This window comes from Pelecanus crispus, chromosome 6, assembly GCF_030463565.1.
Source record: "Pelecanus crispus isolate bPelCri1 chromosome 6, bPelCri1.pri, whole genome shotgun sequence".
NCBI classification, from domain to species: Eukaryota; Metazoa; Chordata; class Aves; order Pelecaniformes; family Pelecanidae; genus Pelecanus; species Pelecanus crispus.
The window spans coordinates 9,918,377-9,931,806 of record NC_134648.1 but is presented as its reverse complement, the minus strand read 5'-3'; the positions used below and the strand labels follow the sequence as shown (position 1 = coordinate 9,931,806).

The 13,430-nt window shown below is 36.7% G+C and overlaps 1 protein-coding gene across 2 annotated transcripts in view; it reads right to left on the bottom strand.

Moving 5' to 3' along the window:
- Positions 1 to 5,862: 5,862 nt before the first annotated feature.
- Positions 5,863 to 13,430, bottom strand: part of QSER1 (glutamine and serine rich 1) — a 44,595-nt gene continuing 37,027 nt past the window's right edge. For both annotated transcript variants that reach the window (XM_075712110.1, XM_075712111.1), the window contains 4 exons: positions 12,854 to 12,951; positions 8,829 to 8,981; positions 7,313 to 7,408; positions 5,863 to 6,704 (listed from right to left, as the gene is read on the bottom strand). In XM_075712110.1, the coding sequence (XP_075568225.1) occupies positions 6,564 to 6,704; positions 7,313 to 7,408; positions 8,829 to 8,981; positions 12,854 to 12,951 (488 nt within the window). In that variant the 3' untranslated portion in view covers positions 5,863 to 6,563. The remainder of the gene's footprint in view (positions 6,705 to 7,312; positions 7,409 to 8,828; positions 8,982 to 12,853; positions 12,952 to 13,430) is intronic.

Sequence of the window (13,430 nt, the reverse complement as noted above, 5' to 3'; positions counted from 1 at the left end):
ACCTTTATCATATGCACAGGATCAGATACACAATTAAAATTCTCCTGTGTGTGTAAACATCCCAGTGTTTCTAAAAGAAGATAAAACCTCAAATTTTGAAGCTGTTACACAAACTATATGATTAATAGTTACCTCCTCAACATGTTCCATTAGGACTCAGCTACAGTATTTTAAAGTTAATATAGTAACTGCATACTGGATAGAAATTTCACAGTTTAGTTTACTGCTAGCATCATTACTCACACATTTTCATATTACTCCTGTTCTCACTAATGTGCACTTACTTGAATGCCCCTCTTCTAGTGGCTATTTCAGTATATACTCACCATACTCACATTCCTCTACACCAAGGTACAAGACCTGAATGGATTGATTCAAATATTAGCAACTTATTTCCAAATAAATTCCCTGACCTATGTCAAAGTCCCAATTTGCACAGGGCTGTAGCATTTTTTGTTTTTATTTGGAATGATCACAATTCAAACACTCCACACACAGAGAGAAATCCATTCATGCTATGACAGTCCAAAAGTAAGGGGCTTTTTTAAGCCTTCACATGGACATCTGAAGAAAGTAAGGTCCAAACTTTTGATGATATACCTGCATTTGCAAAAATAAAGTAAAAATTCTTGTCTCAAATGATTGCAATACAACTACTTCTTAAAAGGGTTTTTACTCTCATACTTGTTGGAACATTGACAATACAGGACAACCTGAGTAGGAACCACAGTCCATTAATACACACGCTCAAAAATGGATTATAGTAATAGGCAATGAAAAACCACTGCTTCTATGCAGAGATATACTGGCATCCATGCTTTTCAAAACCGAAGAAACACCGTTTTTATAGCAAAACAGAAGGCAGAATTAGGACTAGATGGAATTAATCTCATAACGTCATCATGTGTGGCAAAATCCTAACAGCCCTCCAGTGGGACCCTCTGCTAGGAATGTCCACCTGCCACCAGATCACGTTGCTGGCTTGTCATTGCTTTTCAGTCAATGTATACGTTGCAGCACGCCTAATTGAAGCCACTTCCTAACTAGGACCACTCCCAACTCCTACACCCTCTGCTCCTCAACTACCTCTACTCCAAAAGCTCCCCTAGCCTCACCCTTTCCAAATTATTCTTCCTTTCCGATGTCCTGCCACATCTGACCCACATTGTTTCCAACTTCCCACCCCTCTTCTCTCTCAGATTCTTCCTATATGAACCATCGCATACATATGAGCCCTCCCACCTTATTCTGTTTTTCCTAAAAGGGTCTTAACTGCTCTTTAAGTCCTGCTCGTGGGCACTGCTGTTATTGTTACTTCCCTCTACCCTTTGTGCGTTAGGTCGCCAAAAAAAAAAACCCCTACAAAAAAACGCACCAAAACTAAACACACACGCACAAAAGAAATAGCCCAGTAAAACTTTTAAAAGCAGAAAACTAAGACATACCCAGCACAAATGAGAAACTTTTGCAGGGCTGTACTCTTTGTTTGCTGTTTTCCCCGACTCGCCTTTTATTTTTCTCCTTTATAAATAGCTTGTTCTCAGTATTTATCGCTGTGTTGTTATAAAAGATCAAATTAAAATAATTTTAAGACTGTTTTCTGTTCTTTAGTTTCTGGAAATGAAACAACCGTTTGTTAGGTTTTCTACAGGAGAGGCAAATACCGAATGCAGAACAAGTTATTTTGATTGCCTAAGATACTTACCAATAAATTGCTGATAGCAGGAGCTGCTGTTCTCCTTTAAAAAGCTGCATACATCCAGCTTCTTGCCTTTTTTTTTTCTTTTTAAAAAAAGAAAAATTAGTAAGTTATAAGCAGTATCTGGAATGTAGTATCAAAAGCTTCAGCCTCCACACTGCAATGGGACATTCTCTGTGCCTACCCACTTCCCAAAGTGTTTTCTGGAGAAAACAACAATCAACTCCACAGGCAAATGTCTCATTTCATACTCATCTTGGTTTGGGAAGCAGCTCTTATACCCAGGACCAATATAAAATATTCCAGCCCTTCAGATTCACCTTTTTCTGCAAGCAGCTGGCTCAGAGAATGCCTACCATGTATCTTACAGCCAATATCCACGTCATGGCACTTCAGCCCTCTGTGTGTGGGAAAAATATTCCTAAGAAAATATCTAGAGCAATTCTTCTTAAGGGGGGGAACCTTCTACAGCACCATTTCTTCCCATAGATACATTGAGATGATATTCTAGTTTAGCAAGAAAGAGAACAGAAGAAAACAGTATAGCTAAAGTCTGAATGACAGCAGTAGGCGCTTTCTTACCCCAACTGTCTGGCTCCTCACTTACCACATCATTTTAAGACCTGGCAGGTGTATTATGAAAATTAATTCAGAACATTTAGAACCCATAAGTGTAAAAAACCAGATAAACCAGACATGCTCAATCCATGCAATATTATGAAAAAAAACCGACCTAGAATTGTATTTCTTCATATTGAGATCAGAAAATATAGTCTAAATTGCCAATTCTTTTTCCAACAATCTAACTTTTCAAGACTTAGTATTTTAGTAATAAATGACTAAGCGTTGTAAGGTTTTTGTTTAAAAAGTGTTTTCACTTTAATGGGTTTAGTTAATAACATCATGAATGGTACAAAACTGTCCTTTTTCACATTTCCATACATTGTGTTACGGACCACCTGAAAATCTGGACTAAGAACGCATAACGTGTCTCTTAATTAGCCCTAGCTTCATTTTTGCCATATGTAGGAGATATGCAGAAAAACATGCATTTGTTAACAATGACATGTTAATATTAGCTTAAACAATACGATATGGCAGAATGTGCATTGTGCAATGCACAGGTATGTAACAGGGTAAGAGAGACCAAATGTCAAGTGTTGGCAATGAAGAAATGATTGATGACACACTGACATTTTGTGACCATAGTTTTAGCTTTTCTGTTTTAAAATTGTTTTAAATAGTAGTAAATATTTAAATAATATTTAAAATATATTTTCCTATGGAAATCATTTACTTGGAAGACAACCTGCAAGATCTGACTTTTTAAAAAGTAGTATTTCATTTTGACAATATATGAATACAACACATGTCATAGAACTTCAAAGACCCTAAAGTCTTTAGCCATTTTCAGAAACAGTTTTGCAATCCAATTTTGTCTCTGATTTTTTTGCTAGCAAAACTTTGGAAGTAGCATCTCAAAGAAAACCTGTCTTTAAGAGAAATACTGTATTTCAATAAAAACAAACTGAATGTAAACAGGGATGCCATACTAAAGGAAAAAAGTGGAATTAAAACCAAATAATTCATCATGCAATTAGTTCAATTTCTGCTTTGCTAATTCATAGTGTAAGGAGGGTTTTGTTCCTTCCTAGTGCATCTTCTCTTGCAGTCAAAGAGTGCTCAAATTCCACTGTCAGATGTTAAGGGATGAAGACCTCACTGTTACTTCAAGGGGAAAAAAAAAAAAAAAAAGATTGAGATGCGGGTGCAGAATTAATTATCTAAAATGCAACAAAACAAAGCAAAGTATTTGTGCAAAAAAGTAATTTGTACATTGACTTTTTTCTAAGTTTGCTTCAGTATAAAAGACCTCTTCAATCCCACTAACAAAGCTTTATTTTGATTTATGATCCTTCAACACACTTGAGAGTTCCATGTTTTCACTTATTCTAATTTGGTAAATTAGTCATCCAGCCACCATTTTTGCAGCCCAAGATAAAGATGGAAGCTCCATTATATTAATCTTTAATAGTCTGGGGTAGTTACTTTTATTCAAGACAGGTTTTTCCTGTCTTCTACAGGCACAGTGCTTGTTTAACTGGCCTTGTGAATAAAACAGCCAAAAATAAGCCAGGTCACCTTCTACGGCAGTGCAGAGCATCCTGGCCAGTTTTTTTTTTTTTTGTTGTTTTGTTTGAGTTTTTTTAAATGGTTGTTCCTAAAATTACCTTCTTTTTAAATAGGGACAAGCTACTCCAAAAGCCTCTCATTTCTTTTTTCAGCTTCTGAAGACTTGGATTAAAAACAAGTAGCTTCCTAAAGCTACTTCTAGATTAAAAAATCTAGAGTAAGTATACAGTACCAGTATAGAAATAATTTAGAAAGCACAAAGACCTCTCTCCATTAGTTGCTTCGTAGTCATATTAGGAAGGGATGTGTGAGACACAAAGTCTGACGAGTTCTTTACTATACACCATCAAGGAGCCAACTTTATTGTTCCTTCTGTCTGCATCCTAATCATTTTTAAAACTACAGATTAGGAATTCCCAAGCTGTGCTGTGCATATCACTGTAAGGTGACAACAGAACTCTGCCTGGGTAACTAAATACCTCTCATTAATCTACACACACTGCCAACCACCCCCACCAATAAGGGAATACACTAAGTAAATTTGGGAACACCCACTATCGATTAAGGAGCATACCAGGCACATTTCTACTACATCTCCAGTGTGCATATTTACAGTAAAATAATTTTAGCTGATTGCTACCAATATTGGTAACTTTGCTGTTTGGTTTCACCATATAAACTCTAGCTCCTACCAGATACAACACAGTACGACTGAAGCAATAGCAACTCTTCAACCCTGTGTCTACCCTTCTTTTCACTGTGAAAATGAATTAGCTTCTTGATTACTCCCAACAATCTGCACATTCTTCCTAAACCACAACCCATCTTGCTCTCCTTGATTATAGTAGACATAGCAGTAGCAATGAGAGCGACCTCCCTTTTTAAAGCAAAACCACTATGAAGAGGCTTTAAAAAAGGCAAGGGCACATACCCATTTCCGTTCACTGTAGTCTGCATACAAATTGTAAAGGAGAATTATTGCTTTTAAAAGATGAAAAGCTTTGGAAATATGGTAAACATCCTACAAGGTTCTAAAACTAATCAGCTAAAATTCTGTACATACTTTAATATTCAGACCTCTATCTGATTACTCAAGATCAAATCATTTCATTTTCACACCTATTCATTAAACTCTTTATACAGTTCTAAGGTCTAATGAACATTTAACAACTAAATAGGATCAAAACAGGTAACGGGGAAAAAAGATCACATGGCAATAAACTATTTCATTTGGCCAATGAATAGTGAACCCTGCTTTCTTGGCTGAAATTAAGGCACTAAGTGGCAGTGAAAGGATAAAGGAATGAATTTTTTTTTTTCTACATTATCTGAAAAAAGACCCAACATGACTATTTTTTTAGGACGCCAGTAGAACACATATCCATTCTGAATGACTCAGTAAGGCATTCTGTTGGCAAATTTAAAGAAAATGTTCTCCTGATTAGAGCCCATTACATTCATTGTCTGAGTGTGACTAGTGACACTACTAACTGTTAACAAACTGGAGGGGAAAAAGAGCTACAAAGATGTCTGAAGACTTGAAAGGCACCAAAAAGAGAACAGCTCTGCAACTGCCAGTTCTACAAACAATTATGTAAGCTGTGTTTAACACTGCATATAGTCTATTCAATCATCAATCTTTGTTGACGAAGATAAAGTGTAGTAGCTCTTCATTTAAACTCTCGGTTAATCAAGTGCTAGTTTAGTAAGAAATTTATTTTCACGTATCAGAAAATAACTGCAGTGTCTAACACAACTACACTTAAAGCAAAACTAGTCTAGTATGCATTATTCTGGTTAACACTGAAGCAAACCTGTATAAACAAAAGGGTTACCTCGAGATATATAGTTTACAATATGAATTCAACATATAAATGAATAGGATTTACTGAAAACAATGGGAAGTGTATTACAAAGATACATGAAACAATTTTAACCACAATATTTTCTCTGTGAAAAATACAACTATTAGTGAGATAAAATGTACAATTGAATTTTTTTTTTCCAAAAAAAAGAAAAAAAAACACAGTATAAAGGAAAATATTTTTTTTTTCTTCAAAACAGGGAAAATAGTTAAGGTCATTGTCTTTCATTACAATATAATTTGACACAAAAAAGCAGTCATAGGATTGCACCAACTCCATGTTCAGTTTCCTGAACATGACAATAGTAAAAGGAGTCCATAAAGCATAATGACATTTCTGGATTTTATGATGGCAATATACGTATGCAGAAACTTGATGTCACTCCGGCTCTGTTCACAAAGTGTACAAAACTCTAGATTTGGTGGCCAGACATGTAAAACTCAGTTCACCCCAGCGCTGACTTTTCTGTTGCTTAGTCAGGGATGGAAAAATCTGTAGTATTTTAAGTGTTGTTATCTTTTTAGCAATAAAGAAAAAGGTATATGTAGTGCATGCTTTATCACTTGTCAAAAACATTTCTGAAAATAAAACTAAGTTATCCAGTAGTTTACAAAATAGAAAATAATTCTTCAGGTTAAAAATGTGGTTAGGTTTACGTTTAGTTCCATCTCCAAAGGACTGATTTCCTTGGCAGCATCACTTTTCCTTAGCAAAAGCCAAGGCACAAAGTTCCATAAGGAGAAATAAAAATGGCTACGAACAAGAACGCAGTCTGGCATTGTAGAAGAAATCAGAGCCTCTCTCTGAGCTTTCTGTTCCATCAGGTTAGTGCCGTAGAAAAATGTGAGATTTGGGATACATTTTTGTTATGAGCATTTCTGTTGGACACGATTCAAAAGTTCACCAAACTTTTCAAAAAGATCCTCCACCCATTTTATATTTTTCATGCACAGCTGCACAATCTCTTCCTGTCCTAGATCCGCACTCTTCTTCTGAACAGAAGAAATCTATTTAAAAAAAGAAAAGAGGGGGGAGAGAAAGATGCATACACGTATACATGTTAGGCTGCCAGCATTTCAGAATTTTCGTTTTTATAATACTCTGCAGTTAAACACAAACCTTCTTTGGAAGAAAACCTTTAAGCTTTAAAAACAGGGGAAAATGCCCAAAAAATGCATTTCTTAACAACTAAGCCAGAGCTCAACTCTTGTATTTCTGCTACCTGGAACATTTCCACCAAGGATTTGCAGAAACAATAAAGGACTGGGCATTCTAAGACAAAAAGTAGCTTCTAGATCTGAGGATACACATGCTGTGAACATCTGTTTTGTTTATTTTGGATAACAGTGAAGAATGCTTACCTATCCTGAGGGAAACTGATTTCACACAAACCTTGGAAGCCTCATACCTGAATGTTCTGGGCAGCAGTGCTCATCAGGGGCAACATATGTGCTCAGCATACCCTCTTCTTTGTCATAAAGAATTAAGTAAAATAGGACACCACAATCCATACTCATTTACCAAGAAGAGGAGAACAGTCCCTCTAGTTGCACGCAATTCCATCAATAAATTCCCCCAATGAATGTAAAATTATCTCAAAGAGAACAATACTTACCTCTTCTTTACATGTTAGATATATGTGATATTTGTAATGATGGAGTGAGTGATACAAAGAATACAACTGTATTTTTTCTGGATCTACTGTAAACTCCTGCAAAATGAACAATTATTTTAAGTAAATTCATGTTATTTTCCAAGACAGAGATATGATAAACATTTTCTTCTGCAAACAAATTTCTTTTCAACAATTCAGAAATGGAGTATTTCATTCAAATAATTGTTTTGACATATTTTGGCACACTGTAATTTATATTACATCACCATTATCTCCTATCTCCACTTTCTCTACCCAAGTTATTTTATCAAAACTAGGTTTAAGAACGCTTTCAATCCTCCTGAATGCACTGCGAGTCTAAAATGGGCAAGACACCCCTTCTCAAGAACTACTGCAAGAATTACCAAAGCATTAACTATTTTTCTACCAGACTGGTGGGTATTTATTGCAAAAAAATCATATAGTTTTGCTTGAGAAGAGCTGATCTATACTTATCAAACACTTACGTTACTTTGGCAAGAAATATGAGTGTGGGCTGTGTTTACAGGTCATTTGTCTAGCCACTAGTTACTGCTGGGAGGTAAGCCTATGCGAGCCAGTATGTAGCAAAATCTAGTTATAGTGTTCCCTAGGAATACTATGGAAATAACACCATAAACTACTCAAGCCTTACCACGTTACTTTTTAAAACTTTTTTTAAGATACAGAGCTTCATTCTGTCATTGGAAATGAGGAAAGGAGCAATAAAGAACTAAATTTTAAAAAAGTGTTACCTAGTCTCAGTTTTTACAGTATTAACATCAGTTTTTCATTTTTGATCCAGAAGCCGTTGCATCATTTACTTTAGAGATTTTGCAGCAAGTTTAAGAAACTGTTATTGTTATGAGCTACACAGTGATTTTACCACAACTGCAATGTTGAAGGCAAAATGTTGCTGTTTCAGCAACAGTCTGGGAGGCTGACTACAACGCAGAAACGGGGTCTGAAGTTCGGTCCTTGCTCTGGTTGTGACAGAAGCAGAGCGGGGTCTAGCAGGGCTCTGCTGTTTCGCATGCTACAATGGGTGAGAAGCGCAGCTACAGCAGAGCTCACCTCTCCCTTGCCATCCAACTACACTTACGAACTGCTGCCTGCATAAGGGAACCAGTATACTACTACTTCATCTTCCTGCAATCTTGAGTAGTTGCTACAGAAGACTCCCTGTATAAATATACAGGATTAGAGCATTTGGGTCTAAACACAGAACTTAAATAGGGGAGTAATTATGAAATGATTTATTGTATTTTGTCTCCCTACTGAAATATGTTTCACAGGTGAGTTAAAACTGATTTAATCTACTGCTTTAAATGTTGTTTTTTAACATTCCCTTGTTACAGAAAAAGGACCTCACTCCACAAAGATTTTAGATTTTGATAAATCTACCAAAAAACCTAATACATGAAGCAGTTTTTTATATAAATGTGGTTATCATATTAGAAGTCAGATGGTGGCAGCAATAAACCCTCTAAACACTCACCTGTGATAATTTAGTGGTTGATTTAGAAGCCCTCAGTGTTTTCTTGTTGTAAGCTTTACCGTTCATTTTGATCTTAGACACAGACGTTCCTCCACTTTTTGTCTTAGAATCCCGAGTAATCACTGTCAGTTCAGGAAAGTTTTCCAAAGCGTTCTTTAAACAGAGCATATAAAGAAAAACAATTATGAAAAATTCAAGAACGGCCAGCCACCCAGACTGCTGATAAATCGGCTGTTTTTCTTTGAAGAGTTAGAGTGCAGCTTATTATAAAACAATTTATTCTTCCACAAAGACCTGATAAAAGGTCTTTATCAGATCAAGCAACCATATACAATTTGAAAAGCATAGTGGTTCTTAACTACTGTAATTTTTCAAGATGAGAAGATCCTTTTATTGTATCTGAGATTACAATCTGTGATTCTTTCATTAGAAAGAGCAAAAAAGGGCTCCACTAGGCAATTTTTACCTTTTAAAATGCTTTCCATTGCATTTCTACCCAAGAATCTCTGAGGCCAAGTTACTTGGAGATGCCTAAGTACTTAATGCTTAGTCAGGCACGGGAAGTCTGCCAATTGTAGCAGGGATTGGATACCTAAATGTCTTCATCGGTTTTGTCCCAGCTTTTGCAAAATACAAATTAATTGCACCTTATCATATCTGTAAGGTAGAAAAGCTTATGCACAGTGAAGTACATGGCTGGTTCAAAAAAGCACAAGTTTTTAAGACATATTAACTCATGGGAGCGAACTGCATTTCTACCAGCTTCAGTTCTACATTATTTGCATGAGTAAATCTGAATACAACTTTGTTGTACAAATACAGCATTATGTTAGGAGCTGGTTTGAAATAGTTGTTATGCTATATAATCTGGTCCTGAAAAAAATATTTCGAGTTATATGAACATATGTATCTTTGCATTATACTCCAGTATGATGGAAAAAAAATCAGGCATACAGAAAAATGTATCAATGCTGAAGCTTAAGGACCTAATTTGGACTACTGGGTTAAAATATGAAGTTGACTAAATTTTTCTATTTTCTTTTAACAAGCAGTACTAGAATTCAACAACCTCCCCTGCCTATAATTTCTTAGCACTCTATATATATACATCAGCCATTTTTCACTTTATAAAAAAAAACCCTCTCAGTAAAAAGCTATAAAATCTGCCACACAGAGTTGCACAGTGGTAGCAGTAACTTCGACTAGCTAACCTGTCCATATACAATATTCACTGCAATGCTTTCAAACTGGAACAGCTACTTCAACAGGTTTAAATTATTTGGTTTTCCTATCCACTGTAATAGCCTTCCTGAAGGTTGACTTCAAGGGACAAGGGGCTTTGGCCCCTCCTGCCTTCCTCTGGAGAATTCCTATTAACCAGAACAGTTTACGTGGCCGGACCACTGGCCTAAACAAGACAAATTTGAACTGGAACGAAGAAGAAAATACTAGTGATTTCCACATCTTTGAGAGTGCAAGACATAAAATTGTGATAATTATTTCCAAATTAAATTTACACAATTCAGCTAAGATCCTTCATTCACTGAGCTTCAACTAAAGCAATAGTAATATTTTCTAGTTTTGTTTATAAAAATCTGTAACCCAAAGGACATGATAAACTGTTAGAACTATAAATAATGTTACAGGCAAAACTACCAAACACTGACTGCTAACTTCAGTGGCTGATTTGGTTTGTAATACAGTGCTAAAATATCCCATATTAACTGTATCCAGTGAAAAAAGAAGTATGTTAAATTCATCCATGATTGTCAATGCAGGATGGTAAAAATATTCAAACTAAATGATACTCATGAACAATAATGACATTTTTCACTTATTGCTTGCTTCAGTGCCTCCTTCAGCTCTAATATCTGAACTAGTCATTTGATCAAAGCTGGAGCAGAAGCAGACTTTCCTGTATTAATCATCAGATTAACCTGAATCTTAAAGAGTATCAAACACACTTTCCAAAATATTGACCCAAGGATGGCACAAGTTGGTACCAGAAGGCAAACATAAAAGGCTTTTTATCTCACAGTTTACATCACAAGCAGATCCCTTCCTTACATCTCTAACTCCATAAACTTTTTGCAGATCATACTGTGAAATACAGGCTTAAGCTAACTTTAGATATGATACATAACCTGCTTCTAAGTGAACACACAGCAAAGCTGTTATATGAGGTATGAACTCCAGCTGAATAAGCAGCTGTAATTACATGTTAGTATTACAGAAGATTATATTAGTTTTTTTCGCTTAAACTGAGCTGTGGGGGAAAAGATCTTTTTAAAGATTTCATGATGAAAAAGCAGAACTGTCATCTCTGCTGTTATCGCACCTACCTCTCAAAAGTAAGCACACAGCAGTACAGAGAGACAACTAATTCTCCAAGAAGTGTCTCTGCACTGTGGACATAAGGGGACAGAAGAAAGACAGGCAAAAGAGCAAGTTTGGTCTTATGGTGTTTCGACAGGTCTGCTCTGCTGTTGTTGGTCTCAAAACTTACAGGAAGAAATAATCAGTCTGATTATAGACATCGGCAACTAGTTCTCAGACATGAGGGAAAATAACTTTAATTCACTTTATAGAATCATAGAATCATTTAGGTTGGAAAAGACCTTTAAGATCACCCAGTCCAACCATTAACCTAACATTACCAAGTCCACCACTAAAACAATTAAGGGTAGAGTAGCAATTTCATGTTTCCTCACTTGGTGGCTGGATTACTTTTAATGAAAGTAAAAACTAGGAATCATTAGGATTGGAAAGGACCTCTAAGATCATCAGTCCAACCATCAACCCAACACCACCATGCCCACTAAACCATGTCCCAGAGCGCCACATCTACTCGTTTTTTGAACACTTCCAGGGATGGTGACTCCACCACCTCTCTGGGCAGCCTGTTCCAATGCTTGACTACCCTTTCCGTGAAGAAATTTTTCCTAATATCCAACCTAAACTTCCCCTGAGGCAGCTGGAGCCCATTGCCTCTCATCCCATCACTTGCTACTCGGCAGAAGGGCCCAACACCCCCCTCGCTACAACCTCCTTTCAGGTAGTTGTAGAGAGCGATAAGGTCTCCCCTCAGCCTCCTCTTCTCCAGACTAAACAACCCCAGTTCCCTCAGCCGCTCCTCATAAGGCCTGTGCTCCAGACCCTTCACCAGCTTTGTCGCCCTTCTCTGAACATGCTCCAGCACCTCAATGTCTTTCTTGTATTGAGGGGCCCAAAACTGGACACAGAATTCCAGGTGTGACCTCACCAGTGCTGAGTACACATGGACAATCACCTCCCTGCTCCTGCTGGCCACACTATTCCTGATACAAGCCAGGATGCTGTTGGCCTTCTTGGCCTTTACTGCACTTTTGAAATCTGCACTCTTTCTTGGAGGGTGGGTGGGAACAGTAGGAACTGCAGTGATTATCTTCCTGTTTACCTTCTCTCTACTGAGATGGTGTGGCTGCTCTCTTCTCTGTCCACCTCCAGACCTGGTTTTTATTACTGTGTCAAAGTTGCTGTAGTATGGGCTCGTTATCCACACTTTTCAAGATACATGAAAGAGTGCACAAATGAGTTGTTCTCAAGTCCCTCTTGTCCTGGTCTTAGACTACTCTGATCATGTTCTCTACTTCAAAGGTGTTCAGACATCTGCTCCACAGCAAAGCTATTTCATGTAAAAGTTTATTAAGAATTTGAGGCAATACAATCACTTAACCAAAAGCTCTAGAAGGACAGCAAACATTTTCTTTTGGCAAAAGTGAGAAGCTTAAAACAAAAAAAATGCTTGAAAATTAACCAGAAAGCATGGGGAGTAAAACTAGAACTTCACCTTTGCAGGATAAACTCCTCCATCACAAAATGTTCTCCAAATGCCACATACAAACATTGAATTTATAGCATCTCTTTCAAATCCACATTCATTTCTGTTACAAATTTGCCTTCTGGGTTTTAAGTTGTGCCTGCATGGCATGCCTTCAACGACTTATAACATTACTTTAAAAATCCTAGAATTTAAAAGAGAATACCTTGAAAGTATGATCCAAGCGTAATTTGGAAAGCAGCCTTTTCCTGTTGTCATTCAGCATGCCATCAATTTTTCTCATGTGAGGCAAAAGTAGCTCGTCTAAAAGACACATTAAAAAAATGTAGCAGTTGATTACTGAGACACACACAGTAATGAGATCCTTATTGAATCTATACTTCTACCCATTAGCATAAAATGTGGAAGTAAAAAATAATGCAATTTGCACATAAACTCATTTCAAACATGAGAGAAAAATCTCTTTTTTTTTTTTTGATCAGTCTGCTAAATTGGCCTAGAGATTACACAGTTTTATTGCTGACTGCAATCCTGCTCCTTCTCTGACTTTTCTTTGTTGAAAGGAAAACATTAAGATAGAGCAATATAGAGCATAAATCTTAGAGACAATTTCAAATAATTTCCTAGATAATCCTCTTCTGTGCAACACAACTGGCAGTTTTATGAAGACAAGTACGTGGTTTTGATACTCACTATTCCATATTACAAGAGATGATCCTGCTGGCATTTATAACAAAAGAAATTGGGGAAAGTGCTTGCTGATAAGAGTTATCTGATAAACC